The sequence below is a fragment of the Felis catus genome, chromosome E3 (genome assembly GCF_018350175.1).
Source record: "Felis catus isolate Fca126 chromosome E3, F.catus_Fca126_mat1.0, whole genome shotgun sequence".
Taxonomy (NCBI): domain Eukaryota; kingdom Metazoa; phylum Chordata; class Mammalia; order Carnivora; family Felidae; genus Felis; species Felis catus.
This window is the reverse complement of record NC_058383.1, coordinates 6,465,063-6,485,805: the sequence shown is the minus strand read 5'-3', so window position 1 is coordinate 6,485,805 and position 20,743 is coordinate 6,465,063. Positions and strand designations below refer to the sequence as shown.

The 20,743-nt window shown below is 52.4% G+C and overlaps 2 protein-coding genes across 5 annotated transcripts in view; one reads left to right on the top strand and one right to left on the bottom strand.

Moving 5' to 3' along the window:
- The window catches only part of KPNA7 (karyopherin subunit alpha 7), a 102,408-nt gene that overhangs the window by 17,278 nt on the left and 64,387 nt on the right, over positions 1 to 20,743 (top strand). The gene's annotated exons all lie outside the window — the stretch shown is intronic.
- SMYHC (superfast myosin heavy chain) overlaps positions 1 to 20,743 on the bottom strand; it is a 65,770-nt gene that overhangs the window by 24,248 nt on the left and 20,779 nt on the right. For all 3 annotated transcript variants that reach the window (NM_001009221.1, XM_019820223.2, XM_045047336.1), the window contains 15 exon segments: positions 777 to 863; positions 1,537 to 1,593; positions 2,052 to 2,142; positions 3,268 to 3,413; positions 3,653 to 3,739; positions 6,102 to 6,206; positions 7,218 to 7,445; positions 8,345 to 8,518; positions 10,843 to 10,924; positions 12,497 to 12,633; positions 16,236 to 16,356; positions 17,572 to 17,689; positions 18,475 to 18,562; positions 19,686 to 19,744; positions 20,521 to 20,647. In NM_001009221.1, the coding sequence (NP_001009221.1) occupies positions 777 to 863; positions 1,537 to 1,593; positions 2,052 to 2,142; positions 3,268 to 3,413; positions 3,653 to 3,739; positions 6,102 to 6,206; positions 7,218 to 7,445; positions 8,345 to 8,518; positions 10,843 to 10,924; positions 12,497 to 12,633; positions 16,236 to 16,356; positions 17,572 to 17,689; positions 18,475 to 18,562; positions 19,686 to 19,744; positions 20,521 to 20,647 (1,707 nt within the window).

Below are 20,743 nucleotides of genomic sequence, written 5' to 3'. Positions count from 1 at the left end.
CATGTCTTTATTTTCTGTATTCTTATGCCTTGTCCTCTTGGGGTTTTGCTGACCCTGGACAACAGCCCCTCCCAGGGTAAGCTAACTCCTAGAGATAGCAAACAGCTAGATTTCCAGTACAAAGCAACCAGTCTAGAGCCCACACCTCCAGCTCCTCCTCTCTGGGGTGCTCATACTCTCAGCCACATACTCCGTGCTCTCATTACCCCCATGGTCAGGTACCAACTGGGCTCAGCCCCGGTGCCCCAGAGCCCGCTGAAATTATCCAAACTAACCAGTCCTAAGCCTGCTTCCTCTGCCTTATCCGTTCCTTCCTCAGAAACCACAATAAAGGCTCTTGCCTGCAATTCTCCCCTGCCTCTGCTGCTACTGACCCTGCTGCTTCCCGTGTGGCCCTGCATGGCACGCCCCCTCTTAGGAACTGTAACAGACTGTCTGCACAGTGGCAGTCCTTCCCCTAATCGGCTGGCATTACCGCAGCTCACATTTTCTGAAAGACACGTTGTATCTTACAACGTCTGCCCTCTGCATTCAGTCCCGTGCCGCGTCTGTCCTCACCACTGAGCTAAGGATCCCCAGGAGAGAGGGGACCAAACCAGCCCCTCTCTGGCCTCTTCTGTATTATTAATTGTTCTCTCCTCAAGTTAGCCCCAGGAATTCAGCAGCAACTAACTGGTCCTATTCTCACTGCTTCTCATCCAGCAGTTTTTTTTTTTCTCCCTGAAGGCAGGCAGGAACTGGGGTCCCTGGGCCCGTCCCCTCCACAAGGATGGTACCTGAGCAGACGTGGCTCCCCCAGCCTCTTCCAGCCTGTCACTGAGGTCTTCAAGATCCCGGGACAGGTCGCTGCGTTGTTTCTCCACCTGGGGGCGGGGAGGTTGGGTGACCGTGATGGGGAGCCATGTGGGAGCCCCTCCCTCTGGTAAAGACTGCAGTGACCGCATGGTGTCTGTGGGGCTGGGGGCCCGCACTTTGGGAGCTCTGCACTCTGCCTGCCACCCCACACACTCAGTGAAGGATGTCTCTGTCCTCCTCCCTGCACTGGGTGGGTCTCCCTGCCCATCCTACCCCCGGCCCCCGTTTGGCTGAATCTGGAGTTTAGGCGCGTGACGATTCCTCTCCCACTGGCTCTCTGGCCTCATCCTCATCTAAAGCCTCCTTCCACTCTTTGCTGGTCCTTAACGTCTTTGTACCTGTGCAGGGAGGTGCCGTCTCATTCCCTCCGTCTAGACATTCTTTCCCTCGTCAGCCTGTTGAGTTCAGTTCTCCGAGTTCCCAGGCTCATGTTGTCTCCTCTGCCTGCGCTAGGTGGGGCCACGCCACGAATCGTATCTTTACGCCTTACATCCTAATTAATACTGCACCCGTAGCACAGTGCCTGATGCACGGTAGGGGCTCGAGAAACAGTGAGGGCCTTTTCAGTTGGAAACCCGCCCTCCCCTCTGGTGCTTTCCTGAGTGGAGTGTCTACTTATGGTTGGATCGTGGCTGGCACTGGGTCCTTAGACTCAAGTAAGTGTAGAAGTAGTTCATTTACCTTGGCTCTCATTGCCCTCTCAGCTTCCAGTTCTTCCTCCAGCTCCTCAATTCGGGCCTAGCAGACAAATCGGTGGGGGTGGAGGGGTGGGATTTATCTCTTCTGTGTGAAGTTACAGACTTACCCACTTGACCTTTTAGTAGGGAAGTGATGGAAAGGGGCTGAGCATGTGATGGACACTGTCAAAAGCAGAGGGAAACAGGACACAGAGAGTATGTGCAATGGTCCTGAGGCAGGGGAGAGGCTGGGGTAGGAGCCAGCATGGCTAGGGAGTGGGGGGCGGGAACGCTGGGTGACAAGGTCAGGGAGGGGGCAGGGGCAGATTGTGGAGGGCCTTGTCCTCATAGTGGGGGCGTTGACTTTAAGCCTGCATGAGGTGAATGTGGATCAGTGTCAAGGACTCTGGGGCAGCCTTGCTCCTCAGGAAACCCAGGCGGCCAAGCAGCTGATGGGGGCCAAGGTGCCTGGAAGGGCGTTTCAAAAGGAGAGTTGCTCCTTCTCGGTCCTGAACACACCTGATGCTCCTTCAGTTTCCGCTGGAGTGTGGAATTCAGAGACTGTTCATCCTCATACTTGGAGTTGACAGAATTGATTTCCATATCCCTCCTGCAAGAGAAGGTGTGATCTCCTGAGGAGGAGCTCTGAGGGGATACCAGCCAGCTGGTGAGGGAACAGAACCTGGGCTACCGGAGGAGGCCTTGAGCCTGCTGAAACCCATTCATCCCCTAACCCCCTGACCCTCTGCGGTGACAGCCCAGAAGGTCTCGCCCTACAAAAGCCCTCAGAATCTGTTGCACAGGCCTCCCACTCACTCATGCATTTGTTAACCTGGCACACGTTTATTGACTGTCTACTATTGCCGGATGCTCTTTGGGGCTCCAGGGACACATCCGTGAATAAACCAGACAGAAATCGCTGCCCTGGTAAGCTTACATTCTAGGGGCTCCAGAATCACATGGGCGCTTTGCCTTTTTAGGGAAAATTTCCTTCCAAAAACTTTCCACAAAAGGCTGTCTCCTTCTGATATGTGTGTGGGTTCCACGTGTCAAGGAGCCATGTGTGAGAACTAAGACACCAGAGACCAAGTAAGTGAGCAGGATGGTCAAGGTCACATGCAGCTTCTGGGTGTGCCACAGAAGAAAGGAGCCGCGATGCAGCATTAGCCACACGCGTCTCACAGCAGCTCGTGGAGCTGTCAAACTGCCTTGGTAAAATGTACTTCAAAGTTGTGTCGTGCAGATTCTGCCCCCTGAAAGCTTGTCCGTCTCCTAATCTCCATCCCCTCAGCCTCTTGCTTTAGTTCAAGTTCATACCTGGACTATTGCAGTAGCCTTCCGGTTGCCTTCCTGCTTCCAGTTTTACTCCACTCCACCTGTCCCCCATAGTTACTGCCGCAGTGATATTGAAATACCCCTCGACTCCTTGTGATCTTTGAAAGCCCAGCTTACAGGTTTCTGCCAAGACTCCCTGCCTATTGGGGAGGGGCATTGCTCAGTACCAGCCCCCTTTCTGGCGCCCAGCTGGGCTTGTGTGAGACTAGGAGCTCCCTGTGGATGGGCAGCATCTACTGTCCCCTCCCTATGTGCTCTGTGGTGGGCACCGTGCCTGGCACATAGCGGGTACTAGGGACGTGCGTTAATACATGTGAAGCCCTCAGCACGGTGCCTGGCACCTGGCACCACACAGAAAGTGCTAATGTTACGGATGAAATGAATGACCGCACGGGCATACTTTTTCACCACTTCCTCGAGGTCCAGCTTGGACCGCTCCATCTCGTTGAGGTTGTCAATGGTTATCTTCAGGTCACTCTCAGCCTTCCGACGGGCCTTCTCCACCTCCGCCCGGATTTTCTTTTCTTGTTCCCAGTTATCCTCCAGCTGCAGAAACAAGAAGAGCGAGAGAAAACACGTGTGTTGAGGGGAGCGGGGTGAGTCTGAGGCCAGGATGCAATTGAGGAACCAGACTGGGCCTGGTTCCTTAGCTGTGGCAACAGAAAGGCCCTCATTTCCTCAGGGGGACGTGTCAGTCCAATTCCCCAAATGTATCTGAGGACCCTGGGCCCCATGACAGACCTGGCCCTTGAGCTATAGAACTGGCCCCAGCAACAGGGTATTACCTCATGGATCTGGGTGCTGAGCTTGCTGTTGGTCTTGGTCAGGTGGTTCACCTTGTCCTCCTCAGCTTGCAGGTCATCGAGGGTTTTCTGGAAGGAAAGATCTTGTATGTCCCACGAGACGTGCAGAAGCAGCTGAACAGACCTAGTTCTCTGCCATCACTTCTGAGCTGGGTTGAGTTGACTTCAGGGAACAGCTACTGAGTCCCTGGCCCTGGTGCCAGGTGAGGCAGGGGCAGACCCGAGCACCCGTTAGCTGTAGGTGGGCCCTCAATGGTCAGTGGGGCTCTGGCTCTCCATGGGGCATGCAGGAGGTCTGTTGGGGGGCTTTTGTTCGCCACCATGATTGGGGGCCCCACTGGCACTTAGTGGTTCCAGGGATGCTGGACATGCCTCGCTCTGGACAATCCGGTACCGTGAAGCATAATTCTGTAGTCCGCACACTTGATGCCCCACCCGGGCATTCACGTACGTAAAACAACAGTTCTACTCTTCTCAACCCAGCAGCCAGGACCACTGGACACATAACTTTTTTTTTTTCGTTTAGTATACACTATATTTTTAAAGAATGATCTACCATGAAAACTGAGAGATTTGTTATTGTCAAAATCTCCCTGAGAGTTCTTAACCATTTTGTAAACCCGCATCACTGACGGCAGCCACACTTTGCCGTCAACATCACCAACACACCCTCTGTGCCCGTCCGTCTTCGGCCACCTAGGCAGGCTCGGGTGTTCAGCTGACTGCTCACAACGTCTTCTAGTGGATCTGCCTGAGTGCTTACACACGGACAGCCCCGTTATTTATTATAAATTATATTCCGTTCATTTCCCCCTTAAAAAGAAGGACACTATTGATTTTTTTGAAGGTATGTATTAGCTATAATAATGTTTATTTTACGATAGTAAAGAGAGGCTTCCAAAATGCAGTCTACCCTCATCATTTGTGGATTATCTATTTTCCAATTTACCTACGAGCTAAAATTTATGTGTAATCCCAAATCAATACTTGTGGTGCGTTCATGGTCATTTGCAGACATGTGCAGAGCAGCGAAAAGTTTACGTCTTCTGGAGCGCACGTTCCCAGCTGACGTCAAATAAGATGATGCCCCGCCTTCTTGTTTCAGCTCATACTGCAAACAGGTGGCTTTTTCACAGTCTATTTAGTGCCATGATTTTTTACATTTTTTGTGCTTTTGTCTTGGTGAGTTTGGCTCATAAAATGGTGCACCAAGCACACTGGTACTGTGCTATCTAGTGTTCCTAAGCACAAGAAAGCTGTGCTGTGCCTCACAGAGGAAATTTGTGTGTTAGATAAGCTTTGTTCAGGCATGAGATACAGGGTTGTTGACCGTGAGTTCATTGTTCAGGAATGGACAGTGTGTACCAAGTAGTGTCTTACACAGAAACACACATAAAACAAAGTAATGTATTGATTGATTGACGAAAACGTGACCAGAGGCTTGCAGGAACCTAACCTTCTATTTCCCCTTAAAACCGAGGTTCAGTATTGGGGCGCCTGGGTGGCTCAGTCAGTTGGGCATCTGACTTTGGCCAGGTCATGATCTTGAGGTCTGTGGGTTTGAACCTCATGTTGGGCTCTGTGTTGACAGCTCAGAGCCTGGAGCCTGCTTCGGATTCTGTGTCTCCCTCTCTCTCTGCCCTTCCCCTTCTCGCTCTCTGTCTCTCAAAATTGAATAAATGTTAAAAAAAAATTAAAAACAAAAACGGGGGTCCAGCATTTGTTTATTCAGCGTTTGTGGTGACTTTATGGAACATAACTACCTGGGATAATGAGAATCGACTGTATTTGTTATAAAAGGGGGCTCTGAGTTTGAAATGGTTGAGGGTTACAGTCTAAGGGGAAGTATTTCCAGAGGCAGCAGAGAGAGGCACTAAAGGGGATGTGCTGTGGGTTCATGGTGTCAGCAAACATGGTGTCTGCTGTCTGGCTCTGGGCTTCAACTTGCTCTCTGCACCTGTGTCTTCAGAGCTAGGAAGTGGTCTGTGCCAAGGTCAGCACTGGTGGCTGGTCAGAGCTGGCTCTGCCTCCAGGAGCCTGAGCCCATAACGGTCAAACAGGTCTCCTCACAAGAGCTCATGCCCTTTGTCACCGAGATGTATTGGGGTTCACTGGTGCTTTAGCACCGGCAGGGCACTCATCCTGATAAGTCTGGGGACCCTAGCTTCCAGTGCACCTGGGATCATCTCCTCATGCCCGCTGCCCCTCTTTCACTCTCAGACTAGTCTGGGTGATAAATTATATGGTCGCCCCACTTACAACAAACTTGGGAGGAGAACAACAAGACATGACAGTGCCCGCTTCTCTGATGAGGAAATTGAGATTTAGGAAGACTGACTTCCCTATAGGCCCCAGCTGAGGGGCAGCAAAACCAGGGTCTCCAGTCTCCAAGCTCCACCTGCTGTGCCAAGTAGAAGCCCGTGGTGCCTACCTGGTGCAGCTCCTCCAGGGCCCTCTTCTCCTTCTGGAGCTTGGCGATGGAGTCTTCACGGAGCGAGAGGTCCCCGGTTAGGGTGCGGACCTTGTGATCCAGGGCCTGGAAACAGGGGCAGGAGAGGGACAGGCCTTTAAGGCTGGGAACAGCCTTGGAGGGGGAACAAAGAGGGAGGCGCTTGCTCCGAGAGAGGGGCTCTTCAGCTTGGCTGCGGTCCAGAGTCACTTGGGAGCCTGAGAAATGCTAGTGCCCAGGGCACACCCCAGGCAGGTCCGAATCTGAGGGTGAGGGCAGCAGTGAGAACCACCAGTCAGGCCTTGGCTCTTCAAAGCCCGGCCCTCAGACATCAGCGGTGTCTGAGAGACGTGGACCCTCGGGTCCCAGCAGACTTGCTGATGCAGAACCGGCATGTTATCAAGATGCCAACACTTTGTGTGCACATCAGAGCTGAAGAGGCATGGGCTTAGGCAGCATACACCTTCCCCTGCTCTGGATCCCCCCCGCCAACTTGTGAGGGTAAGAAGGGGGCTTCGGGGCCAAGGGCCCACCAGATGGTATCAGGAGCCAGGGGCTCCCCCTGGAGCCGACTGGAAGGGCAGCAGCTGCTTGTTTGGGCAGAGATCCAACAGCTAGTGGTGGCCCCACGCTAGAGAGAGGGTTGTCTCTTCCTGGAAGAGGGGAGAAGGCAGATGTAGTGAAGAAGAACGTTCTGTGAGGGGCCCAGGGACGCTGAGTCTGAGTGGGCCACAGGCTAGCACAGACACCTGGGTTTCACGGGCACGAGGAGAACCAGTCAGTCCTGAGCCTGGATGTCACCATGAGGGAAAGAGCCCTCGTCCCTCTAGCTACTTTGTCCCGACGGAACTTTCTGCAGCAACAGCCACGTTCTCAGTTCAATGCGGTAGCACTAGCCTCGTGTGGCTATTGAGCACTCGAAATGCTGCTAGGTCAACAGAGGAGTCACGTTTTCCATGGCGCTGAGTTAAGTTAAACTAGCCCCATGTGGCTGGTGGCTAGGGTCCTGGGCGGTGCTGCTGAGGGGACTCCAGGTGGGACCCCCACAGGGTTTCCTGTTCCCGAGGGGGGTGTAGTGAGGCCCCAGGGCCTCCTCACCTGCTTCTCCTTCTCCATCTTGGCCAGTGTGGTCTCCAGACCCTCCAGGTCCCGCTTCAGGTCACTCATCTCGCCCTCCAGCTTGCGCTTGGTGGCGCTCAGGGAGGCCGCCGTGCCCTCCTCCTCCTCCAGCCGCTCCCGCATGTCCGAGATCTGGCTCTCCAGCTCCATTTTCGTCTTCATCATCTGGGTCAGGCGCTCCTCGGCATCTATCAGGTTCTCTTGCTCCTGGTGGAAGAAAGAGCGCCGGTCAGAGGGGGTCCCACAGGGGTCTGGGCACTGGCCCCGAGCTCCTTGTGATGCGTGTGACAGAACAGAGTCTCGCAGTGCCGTCCCCAGGCCACCAGCTGCATCACTCGTGAGCTGGTTAGGACGCAAGATCTCAGGCTCCACCCGAGACCTGCTGTGTTGAAATCTGCCTTTGAACAGATCCCGGGTGGTCAGGTGCACCTGAAGGATGTAGCCAGTGGTCCAGGACAAGTCGAGGACACACAGGCTGCACACCGCCGGTAGTTGGGGCTGAGCCCGGGAGTGCCTGTGCTTCCGTCTGCCAATGGGGAGTGACTATCTGCCCAAATGACTCCCAGCATCGATTTAGCGCCTTTGTGTAACGAACCATTTCCCACCCACAGTTCCTCCTTATAACGACCCCAAGGAGCAAGCGAGGCAGATGTCACTGTAAGCGACGGCTTAGAGATGAGGGACCTGATATTCGGAGGAGGTGGGGTCGTCAAAGGTCAAACGGACAGTACGTGGCAGAAGAGGGACACCCTGGGTGTCCACTGGGGTCTCCCCAAGATGGGGTCAGTGGCGTAAACAACAACCGGCCACAGACTCAAACCAGACCAGCTGTGTGGCTTTCGGTTCGTGCCATAACATTACTGAAATTCAGTTCTTTGTCTGGAAAATAAGGGAAATCATCACTGTGAGGCATTAAGGGGTGGGGCCCATATATAGGTGCTCCCATAAGCGGGTGATTCTTTTATCACGGGGGTCTCTCTCGTATGCTGATTCTCAGAAGGCTCACCCCCCCACCTGCCTCCCTGGGTCTGGCTCTCAGTGGCCCCGGGGATCCTGGTAGTTGCCAGGGCCCCCAGCTCCCGCCCTCCCTCCGGGGCCCCACATACGGCCTGTAGCTGGATGGTGAGGTCATTCTTCTCCTGGCTGAGCGTGGCCATCTTCTCCTCCAGCTCCTTTACCCTGCTTATCAGCTCCTGTGTCTTGCACATGGCGTTCCTCAGCTCCTCCTCCTTGGCCTTCATCTCCTCCTCTTGCCGAGCCACGTTCAGGAGCGGCTTGACCTGAGTGGCGGGCGACACCCTATGGCGTCAGGGGGATGGGCCGCGGGGGCTCGGCGGTGGGCTGTGGGCTCTCCCTCAGACGGGACCTCACACCCCCATCGGGGCGGAAAGCAGCCACGAGGGAGTCCCTCGCCACAGATGCCAGGAAGTATCTCTCGCCTCCACAGAGAAGGCCCGTCCTTGCCTAGGACCAATCCTCAGGGGTCTCTGCGATCCTGACAGACGCAGTTAGGTGTTCCTCGGCGTCTAGCCCCATTCAGGGCTCACACCGTTCTCTAAGCTGTGTGTGCCTGGCCGAGTTCAAGCTCCAGTTTCCCTTGCCTTTCTCCCTTACGGGGTCCTCCTCCTTGCTGTCTCTCTTTCTTCCTGTCTCTCTATCTCTGTCTCCCTCCCCGTTTCTGTGTCTCCGTCTCTCTGTCTGTGGGGACCTGGGATACTGCAGAGGCAGGTTCACATAAACGCACAACTACATGACATTTTTATTCAGTGAAAGCCTACCGGAACGTGTTGGGTTTTTTTTTCCCACTGACTCATCCTATCTGGCTTAGATAAGACTAGAGTGTAGTTAAAAACTAAGAGTAAAGGATTTTTATTTTATTTTACTTTTTTTACTCATTGGAACAGGACCTTGCTCTGCCATGTTCAATTAGTGAAGTGTTGCTTTCTAGTAAAGAACAGAGAAGTTTCCAGGCTTTGTCTCCTCATCTTCTCTGACCACTGGTGTCCTGCTTGGGAGGAATCTTAAAGGCTGTTGGTCTGGGGCTTCCCAGAGGGCAACACAAATACAGAGGGGGCAAGTGAGATGGATTTAAGCCTTGCATAGAAATGCTTTGATTTTCATTGTTACACAGTTACTTTAAAAGTAACTTTTTTAAATTTAAAATTGTCTCGTGTTTATATATTTTGAGAGAGAGAGTGAGCTTGAGCACAAGCGGGGGAAGGGGGGAGAGAGAGAGAGAGAGAGAGAGAGAGAGAGAGAGAGAGAGAGAAAGAGAGAAAATCCCAAGCAGGCTCCACACTGTCAGCACAGAGCCCCATGTGAGGCTTGATCTATAACTGTGAGATCATGACCTGAGCTGAAATCAAGAGTCGGACACTTAACCGACTGAACCACCCAGGCACCCCTAAATTTCTTATTTTTTAAATTTATTTTTAGGGGTGCCTGGATGGCTCAGTCGGTTAAGTGTCTGACTCCTGATCTCGGCTCGGGTCATGATCTCACAGTTCCTGGGTCTAAGACTCGCATGGGACTCTGCACTGGCAGTCTGGAACCTGCTTGGGATTCTCTGTCTCCCTCTCTCTCTGCACCCCCCTCGAATGAACTCTGTCTGTCTCTCTCAAAATAAATAAACAAACTTAAAATATATACAAATAAAAAGTAAAATAAAAATTTCAAAATAAAAAAGTAGCTGGCATCAGGAAAGCTCAGTCATGGAACAGGTGGGGGAAGGACTGGTAATGACGGAACTTTGAGAAATGCTCATCTGGACTGCTCTGAGATCTCAGGCCCTCGAGGGGGCTGGCCTGTGTGGGAGAGCCTTTGGGGAGGCAGAACTTACTATCCCTGCTTTGAATCTGTGGTCAGCACTGAGTGTTAGAAAGCGCTTTCCCATGGGGAGGGGAAGGAAGCTTCCACAGGAGCCTTGGGGGCCTCAGGGCCACCAGAGATGACCTAGAGCCTGATCCACCCTCCTCATGGCTGTCCCTTGAGACACCACCATCCTCCGACTCCTGAATGCAGCCCTGCATCCGGCCTCTGCTGGTGCCCAGCAGCACGTTCCCTTTGAATGGAGGCCCGAGGTGGGGACCCCATCACCCAGTATGATTCCACCTGCACCAGGAGGAAGGCTCCCTGCCTGCTGCGTTGGTTAAGGGCTGACTCACTGCCCTCTCAGCTGTCTCGGAAGGACCTGGGAAATAGGCCCGATCCCACGATTTCGTGAGCTCGCTCCAGCTCTGAAGCTGAGGACCTCACTGAAGGAGCTGAAGATGCCTCAGCATGTGCAGGGGGAGGGGCTGATGACCAAGCCCCCTTTTTGTACTGAGGGGCTTTCCATCCTAAGGGGGTGTTATTTGGAGGGATGACATGAGGCGGGAAGGTCCTCTGTGGTTTTTCTCAGGGAGGAATTAGCCCCTGACCGGAAGGGGACTGGATTCCTCATTTGTCTCCCAGGCACCCTCATTGGTGGACTGTCCCTGCTGCATCCTGTGGCCTCCCACCCCCAAGAGGCACCTCCCCCCCAGGACTCCCCCCCCCCCCCCCGCCCAGACACACACAACGAACTGGTAGCTGCAGCCCAGCTAGCCTGGCCCCTCAGCCCTACCTTGTTGTATAGCTTCCACCAGCCCCAGAAACGCAGCTCCAGGAACTTGCGTGTGTTCCGCTGGATGACTTTCAGGCCGATTCTGCAAAAAAAGGAAGCCGGGGTTCCCTGGATGAAAGTGCAGGTGTCAGGGCCTGGCCTCCCTGATGGAACGGTTCCACCCAGACAGCACAAGGCTGAGACAGACCACTCATTTCTTCTTACATTTCCTTCCTTCCTCTCCCTCACGGGAAATCACCCATTACTCTCTGAGTCCTATCCATTCTGCAGTCTCTGGAACCCGCCCCCCTTGTCCCTTCCAGCTTCACTGGACTGTCATTTACTGAGGACCTCCTGCGTGCCAAGGCCCTGCTGTCCTACACTCAGCCCCTAACTTGTGTCGCTGCCTTCAGTCACGGTCCCAGGGAGGGGGTGGCGGGGCAGTGGATATCAGGACCTCATTATTGTTATTTGCTCATTACTGTTATTATTACTAATACTATGCCCACAAGGAACCAGAGTCAACCACAGGTCAGCCAGGGTAGCCTGAGTTATTTTCTGATGATCATTTTAGAAAGATGGCTGGAGGGGCGCCTGGGTGGCGCAGTCGGTTAAGCGTCTGACTTCAGCCAGGTCACGATCTCGCGCTCCGTGAGTTCGAGCCCCGCGTCGGGCTCTGGGCTGATGGCTCGAAGCCTGAAGCCTGTTTCTGATTCTGTGTCTCCCTCTCTCTCTGCCCCTCCCCCGTTCATGCTCTGTCTCTCTCTGTCCCAAAAATAAAATAAACGTTAAAAAAAAAAAAAGAAAGATGGCTGGAAAACACAATTCAGAGGGCAAGGATTTGGAGTGAGGACTTCTGGATTCCAGTCTTGACTCTTTCTGCCTGGACCTGGGCTGGTTCCTTCACCCCTCTGACCTCAGTTTCCACATCTGCGAAGCAGGGGTGCCGGCCCTGCCACCTCCCTCTGACAGTGTCATCACATGGACCAATAAGGGGAAGTCTGGGAAAGTGACTTGTAGGCTTTAAGAGAAGGGTCTGTATTAGATGGTCCCTCTTACGGGTTGAATTGTGTTCCCTCCCAAAAGATCTGCTGAAGTCTTAACCCCCAGTGCCTGTGAATGTGACCTTATTTGGAAATAAGGTCTTTGCAGGTGTCATTACTTAGGTTAAGATGAGGTCATACTGGAGAAAGGTGGACCCCTGACCCGAGATGGCAGGTGTCCACATAAGAAGAAGGAAGGCCGTGTGGAGACAAAGACAGAGAGAAGGTCTTGTGAAAACAGGCAGAAACTGGACTGATGTGGCCATAAGCCAAGGAACGCCTGAGGCCACCAAGGCTACAAGAAGCAAGAAAGGATCCTCCTTTAGAGCGTTCAGGGGGAGTGCAGCCTGCAATATTCCTTGATTTCAGACTCCTGGCCTCCAGAGCTATGAGAATTGCCATTGTTTTAAGACACCCAGGTTGTGCTGCTCTGTTCCAGCAGCCACAGGAAGCGAATACAGACCCCAAACAGGGTTCTCTGGGCCAGTGGAGATGTCGCCGCCCTCCCCTCATCTCACGGCCCCGAGTCGCTACTGGAGCTGACCGCTGGGTGTGTGGCCGGGTCCCCGGTCATTCTGCGTGGATGCGCCTGGCTTCAGTGGCCCCGCCCCACCCGTGTTTGTGAGTGCTACCTTCGCTCCAGCATCTTCTTGAACTCGATCCTCATGAGGAAGCCCCGCAGGCGACACTGCAGCATTGTCATGATCTTGGCTAGACGCTCGTCCCGCATGTCCTCAAGCTTAGCCAGGATGCCCGCTCGGAAGAATACCTGTGGGAAAGGCACACTCCTCTGCACGTGGCCCAGCTGTCGCCGATGGCGGCCACTTGTGAGGCAAGCCCCAGAGGTTCAGAAAGGGCCTTGAAAGTTAAGAGACCCAGTCTGGTGCTGGTGTTTGAGGCCCCTTGGGAACAGCTGGCCCTGGCCTGGACGTCCCCAATAGCGGGGCCACTGCCAGCCTCTGTGTCTGTTTCTTCTCAGCCTCCTATGGGTTCCAGCTCTGGCCTTGCACTCGCCGGCTGGGTCACCTTGGACGCGTCTCCTCACATCTCAGGGCCTCAGGTCCCCATCTGTGAAATGGGGATGTTGATCCCTCCCTGACAGGGCTGCTATAAGGAGTAAATAGAGATAACTGGGTGGGAAAGTCTCATGTAAACTGTGAAGTGGTAAGTAAAATATGATAGGCTGGGGCACCTGGCAGCTCAAGCATCTGACTCTCGATCACACGGGTTCATGGGATCGAGCCCCACGTTGGGCTCTGCGCTGACAGCTCGGAGCCTGTTTAGGAGTCTCTCTCTCCCTCTCTCTCTGCCCCTGCCCTGCTCACACTCCCTCTCTCTCAAAATAAATAAACATTTTTAAAAAATGTGTTAGATCGTCATAATCCTCACTGCTGTGGTGACTGCCCAGCACGACGGTGGCAAGGGGCCTCCTTTACTGCTATGCAAACGGCCTGTAGACAGTCACGGTCTCCCAGGATCTGGGAGTGGGAAGAGGGGGTGGTGTTGGGCGGGGGAGAGGTTGACTTTGTAGAAGGATACAGAGCTTTACCAGTGCTGCACAGTTTCACGCACCCAGCTCTGGTGTGTGTGAGAAAGCTTTGCAGTGGGTTAGAAAGATCAGGAAATACCCAACTTTGCAGTGTGTTAGATCAGGAAACACCAGATTTCCAGCAAATACAGATTAAGGTTGCAAGGTAACATTTACTCCTCCCTCCACCTGTGACTTTTAAGACTTTTCGAGAGCACGGGTGTTGGCATGGTTGTGGATCAGGGGAGGGTAGATTGGTACAACAGTTTTGGAAAAAGGGTTGGCATTCCCTCATCAAGTTAGTTGTTTGCATACCCTGAAACAGTCAACTGTCCTCTGCCGTGTTAGTACATCTCAACCCCGGCTGCACATCTCTCCTACCTAGAGGGTTGGAAAGATACCGATGCCTGCACAGTGATTTCAAACAATTTCTGGAGTGAGGCTCAGGCATTGGTATTTTTATCCCTCCCCAAAGTGATTCTAATGTATAGCCAAGGTTGAGAATTTCGTTCTGGAGAAACCTCTACACGGGATCATGTGCAAAGATACTCAAAGCAGCATTTGTTGATAACTGCAGAGGGAAAAAACATCAATTTCCAAGGGCAGGAGAAAGGATAATTGTTATGTGGCTGTCTGAGGCAGCATGATACGGTGGTGACAATGAGTGAATGTCCTATACTGACCAACAAGGATGAATCTTGGAAATATGAATGAGTGTTAGAAGCATGCTACAGAAGATTATATCGAGTGTGGTACTTTCATGTGCATATGTGACAAAACTATTTTTTAAAAGGCAGGGGATGGTTAGCATTCGGAGCAAGGGGTTACTCCTGGGGGTGGGGAGGAAGGGGAGGAAAGAGATGAGAAGAGATTCTGGATTTTTAAGTGGGCCCATGGGTGGTGACTTTATTATCAGTTATGTTTCATAATGTGACATCTTTTTATAGTCTTCCAATAGGACATGATAGAAACTTCTAGAGGGATAGAAGGAGCCAGGAGACCTGTACCTGGCCTCAGCCTCCTTGGATGTGCTATGTGACCTTAGCCAAGCCACTCCCTCTTGGGAGGCCTCTAACTCCCCTCCTGTTCAATGGGAGTGCAGGACCCTGAGTCCTCCCAGCTCTAAGACTCTGTAACTCCACACCTTGAGGCCAGGAGCAGAGCTCTTGATTAAATCCTTTATGCGGATGCTATGGATACCAACAGGAAAAGAATGGAAAAGAATGCTCCCTCCACCTGCCTTCCTCCCCCACAAAAACCCAAAGAGCTAGCTAGCCATGATGGGGTAGAGACATTGGGCTTGATTTCATAAAATGTTTCTTGATATCTCAAAATGAATTGTCATTGAGTTGTGTCCTTTTAGAAGCAGTGAGGTGAGCATGTGGCTGGGTGTGGGGACACAGTTTACACGCAAAATCGTCCTGTTCTCTGCTCTGCCTCTGCCACCAGAGCCTGCCTGGTCCTTGTCCCCAAGCATGATATGGCAGGGACAATGACTGAATGTCATGTACCAACCAACACGGTTGAATCTTGGAAACTTGGGTGAAGCTTGGGAAGCTATCCCCAGGATCCCCAGGACTCTACCTGGACCTGAGGTGCCCAATGCAACATTGAACAACAGCAAGATGCAGTCCATTCGCCCAGCCAGTAACTGCATCAAATGTTGGCAACAGCAGCCCCATCCCCTTTCCCATGACCCAGTGTTGTGCGGCCTGGGGCCTGCTCCATTCTGCCTAGTATTGTGGAATTGGGCACATCACCTCCACGACCCTCTCCAGGCTTCCTCAAGGTTCCTCTCCTTCAAAGGTGGGGGTGGGGAAAAGAACTGGTCTCTGAGGTTCTCTCCCACTCAAATATTCAGCGACTCTATGACAAAACCTGCAGTGTTCCTGTAAGTCAATTTAGCTATACACAGCATTTCTCAATTGTGAAGGAGGCCAGAGCTCGCAGTTCTGGAGGATTCCAGAGCAGCGTTACAATTCTGCTAATGCTCACTACCACGAAGCAAGCTCTAGGGGCTTAGGGACTCTTCCTGTTCTGTTCACTGGTGTATTCCTAGAGCCTTGAACCATGCTTGGCACACGGAGGTGCTCTATGAGCATTTGCAAAGTGTCCGCGTCCTCTGCCAAGCCTGTAGGGAAGCCATGTTGCCTGTGGCATCCATGAGACTTGGAGAGGTAGTTGATCTGTCCTGGGCTACACAGAACTAGGCTTTGAGCCTGATGCTGCTGAATGTAAAGCTAGTACCTCTCCTGGGTCACCCTGCTTGTCATGTTGGGTGCAGTCTGGTTGGGCAGCTATAGATGGACACCTTGCACCATTAGCCTGGCTGGCCCTTACAGTCCCGACAAGACTCTGCAGGGCCAGGAAGTGGGACAGACACACGGCAGCCCAGGCCCTGTGAGTCAAGATCAGGCAGCCTCTCTGAGTCACCCCCAACTCACCTGCCAGCTCAGGGCTGGAGCTTTCGGTGTGGGTGGGCTGGGATTATGGTGCTTTGCTCTCAGACCTCACCCCCACACACATACCTCCATGCCCCAGTAAAATCCAGGACCTTGATTCTGATTGGGGCTCATACAGTACTAGGAAATAACCTACCATTTATTATGTACCTGTCCAAGCTGGGTTCTCACCCACGTTATCACTAATCACCCCCGAATCCCATGAGATCAGCTGTATCAGCCCTACTTTTGCAGAGGAGGAAACTGAGGCTCTCAGCAGCCGTGGGGCTTGCCTAAGGCAGGCAACTGGTCAGCGGCCAAGCTGGAATTCACACCCTGAAGCCCACCTTCTTGGGACGAGGCTGAGTGGTGGAGGGAGGGAGGACCACCAGAAGCCCCTACCTTGGTATGCCCAATTTTGTATTCATTCACATCCAGGTCAATGGACCCGAGTAGCAGCTCTGAGGCCTTCTTGTTGTCTACAAACCCCTGAGGAATCACATTGGGGTTCAGCACTTGGTACCTGTCGGGAGAGAGATGATGACAGCCACCATCACGCCCGAGCTGGCAGTTCAGGAAGTACATCCATGCAGTTGACCCATCCATTGGTCTTTGTGATGGCCTTGGAATCATGGTTAGACCTGTTCTGCAGATGCCTGAGGCAGGCACTGGGGTGGGACTGGCAGGAGACACTGGGGAGTGAATGTCTGTGTGGGTCAGGAGTTCAAAGGGCTGGTGCTCCTAGAAATGAAAACACTAAAAATTTTCCTTCCTGATCTTTTCTTCCAGACATAGGAGAAGCACTTCTTTTTCTGGCCTGCAAGCAGCCCCCTTTGTGATTTAGACAAGTCCTTCCCTGTTTAGAGCCTTTAGAGGGCTTGGACAGGATGACCTCTAATGACTTGTCCATCAACCTATGGTCCTATGTTCTAGCATGTAGGGAGTGGGTAGGGGTAGAAGGGAAATAATCCCTAAGGTGGAGGTGTTACTTTGGGTTCCCCCAGAAGCAGACCCTGGGACAAGGTATCCACATGCAAATAGTTTACTTGGGGGATGGCAGAGTTGGGGAGGGAGACAGGGCAGTCAATCAGAGGCATGTTATCAGGTCAGTTATCAGAATGGGCAGCTGGGGATTAATGTTGCTAGGGGGTACTGGGAACAGTGGTGTGCTGAGACCAACTCCTACCGGCCGGCAAGAGCCAATTGGGTGAATCTCTCCCCAACCCCACATTCACTGGTGTCACATCGCTTGGCTCGAAATCAGCCACGGGAGTGTTTACACCATGGAAATCTAAAGACACTACAAATCAGGGCTTTTTAATTTCTTATTTTTTATTATTTTTTAAAAACGTAACCTGGAGAACCTGTTGTTAGACATTTATCTGGGAGCCTCACTCATAGTCAGCCCACCAGAAGAGTGAGGGAATTGAAATGCTGATATGCCAGTTGTCTGTAAGTCATTGGTTATGGGCCGCTCCTGGGGAAGGCATTAATTCCTGAGACTTTCAGCCTGCCAAGTAACAAAGCTGGTTCAAGAGCCAGAGAAAGCCCTCAGGCACAGAAATGCAGGTTCTGTCAGTTGAGTTGAAAGTCAGGCCAAGGTGTATTCAGGTAGTGACAGTGAGCTGGTATCCGTCATCGTACCCGTAGCATCTGCTACAACAGGACTATATTTATCAATCAGTCCATCCCTGGAAACTGAGAACTGTACTCAGGCTATCAGGAAGACATCACTCACCTCTGTTTGAACTCTGGGTACTGCATCCTGTTTGGGAAGCCCTTCCTGCAAATACGGATGCCTTCCAGGACTCCGTTGCAAGCCAGCTGGTGCATGATCAGGTGGGCGTCCACCACGCCTGCCAAGAGGGAGGGTGCAGGATGTAGTCAGTGTTCTAGGGTGGCACAGGCCACTCCTTGTCACTGCAGAAAGCTAACTGAACATCTGTGTTGTCAACCCCAGTCTCCTCCCGTCATTGCACGCAGGGCCCCACAATTCAGCCAAGACCAAAGGCCCTCCTGAGTATGACTTCTAGCTGGTTCTCACCCAGCCAGAACATGATTTTCGCTTTACAAAACAGCTAGAATATGATTTGGGGGGATCCATTTTGGGGGATCCTTTCAGTGCCCCATTTTGTGCCCTAGTCATCCCTCGTGATTAAAAGTGAACTTAATTCAGGGCGCCTGGGTGGCTCAGTCAGTTAAGTGTCCAACTTCGCCTCAGGTCATGATCTCACGGTTAGTGAGTTCAAGCCCCACATTGGGCTCTGCATTGACAGTGCAGAGCCTGCTTCGAATCCTTTGTCTCTCTCTCGCTCTCTCTCTCTCTCAAAAATAAAGAAACATTACAAATTTTTTAAAAAGTGGATTTCATTTATACCTGGCTCACAGTTTGTGTGCAACAAACATTAGCTATTTTTATTAACGGTTATTGTTTCATTGGGTCAAAACTGTCCCAAGTTTGAAAAATTGGTGGGAGGAGAGGTTGGCAAAGAAGAGAAACAATACGTAAGGTTTCAAAAATACTAAACTGCTCTCTACGTGTTCACTATGCTAAAAACAAGAAAGGGTATGTAGTTTAAGCAAACACTAACTTCACAGAGCCTGAGGACTTCCAGCAGGGAGACATGTCCCCATGATGTACCTGATTGCTTGAACTCGTTGGGGACAATGCAGCGGACAAAATGGGGAGCCGTGCTGTGGAGGGTGGCCATCAGCTTATTCAACTGCTCCTGGGGGTGGAGGAAAAAGGAGAAGAAAGACTGAGTTAATAAGCTCAGTGTTGGTGTTGCAGGATACCGATGCTCAGGACAGGTCTTTATTTAGATTTCAACTAATTCATGTCTTTTTAAAAATTTTTTAATGTTTATTTACTTTTGAGAGAGAGACAGAGCGTGAGCAGGGGAGGGGCAGAGAGAGAGGGGGACACAGAACCCAAAGCAAGGCTCCAGGCCCCAAGCTGTCAGCACAGAGCCAGACACGGGGCTGGAGCCCACAAACTGTGAGATCATGACCTGAGCTAAGGTCAGATGCTTAACCGACTGAGCCACCCAGGTGCCCCTAGAGTGCAATTAATTAAGTTAAAATGTAAATTCAAATTGAGTTCTTCTGCTGCACCAGCCTCTTTTCAAGCACTCACTAGCCATGTGTGGCTAGTGGCTACCATCATGGATGGCATATTGGGCAGTGGCCATCTGTCATCTCAGAGGGACTTGCCCAAGGTGACGTGGTTTTCAATAAGCAGGGCCCTTCTTGATTCAGTGCTGGCTCATCATAGAGTCTCGATACTAGAAGGAACCATAGTGCCTGTGAAGACGAAGCCCTGCCCGTTGTTAACCTCCCTATTGTGGTTCCCTCCTCCTCTGCTTGGATTCCTCCAATGAGGTAGCCCACTCTGCTTCCAGGCGGCTAGATCCTTGACAAATATTGAAATCTTTCTTCGGGCCACATCTCCCTATTGGCTGCCTTTCTGCACTTTGGAACGTATCCCCAGTAATGCCCCAAATCTGTGGAAGTTGTGACCGGCCCAGAGGATCTGCCAGCCAACTCTGGGGCTCAAGATCTTAGGCACTGATATCTCCAATGATGCCACTCCCGGGGTTTCAGTCCGAAATGATGTGGTTGGACTGAACCATCTCTAAGGGTCTTTTCTGCTCTGAGGTCCTGTGGTTCCGTGACCCCTTTGGAAGGAAACAGACTCCTTACATGGAAGAGGCAACTGTAGGCGTAGAAATGAACTCGTCCTGTCCTGGGCTGGGAGGTGGCAGCCAGACCACCACACCATTAGAAGGGAGTGTTCAATGGAAAGGAGGGTTCACTGGATGCACAGTGGCCTCTGGGGCAGCCCCTACTCACCCTGTAGAAGTTGGAGACTGTCATGAAGGAAGACCCCCTCTTCTGCTTCTTGCTTCCAGCTGAGGAAGAAAAACACACGTTTCATGTCAAAACGCAACATGGAGACAGGCAGCCCCATTCAGTGCTCCATGTCGAGGAGACACATTCTCTGGTTTAAAAAGGCTTTTCTTAGGACTAGGTGAGGTGGGGGCCCTCACACCAGGAAAAGGACATCTACCAGGGAAGGGTTGAGTGGGATGACCATGGTCTAATGGTCAAAAGGAGCGCTATGCTCTCTGGAGAGGGTGTAGCCCTTTGTGACTTAGGGCTACACATAGGGACAAACTGTTCCCATTGCCTGGGCAGGAAGAAGAGCCTGCAGACCATCTGGAGGCATTGCACGTTGGTGGTGAAAACGTCAACGAATTCAAGGAAATTTGCAGCTCTTGCCCCACTGAGTGGCAGCCACCTTGGGCAGCTCCCATCCAGGCCGTTCCCTGTGGGCCACACGACCTCGATTGGGTAGGAGGCAGGGCTGGGCTTGGCCTGAGCCTCAGACAGAGGAGAGCGGGGAGCAGAAAATAAGCACACGCATTTGGGCATCCACTCTTCCAAAGCAGTATTGCTCCACCCAGAGGTGACACGGGCCCAGCGGGCAGTACAGTTGACGGAAGCTCGCAGGATGCGTGCGCACCTCTCCACTGCACTGTCATCCATGGCCTCCCTCAAGTAACTTGTCACCCATTCATCCACTTTGCAGGAGTTGAATAAGGTGAGTTTTGTTTCCTTGTTTCCATTTTGGCCACTAAAGGGCATCAGCACAGGGGGACTGGACACAACAAGGGGTCATTCGTACCTGGAGCCTCCTCTTCTTTGAAGAGAAGGGCCAGTAGCACCAAGGATGATTTCTGGAACAAGCCCACCACTGTTTCATTCAGGGGGTCTTTGTTCTTCTCCAGCCATCCTGTGATGTTGTAACCCACCTGGAAGGGACAAGCGCCAGTGGTCTAGTCTCCACCTTTTGGGTCCCACGGCCAGAACCTCTACCTACAGGTTCTGCCTGCTCTGGGTTCCCAAGA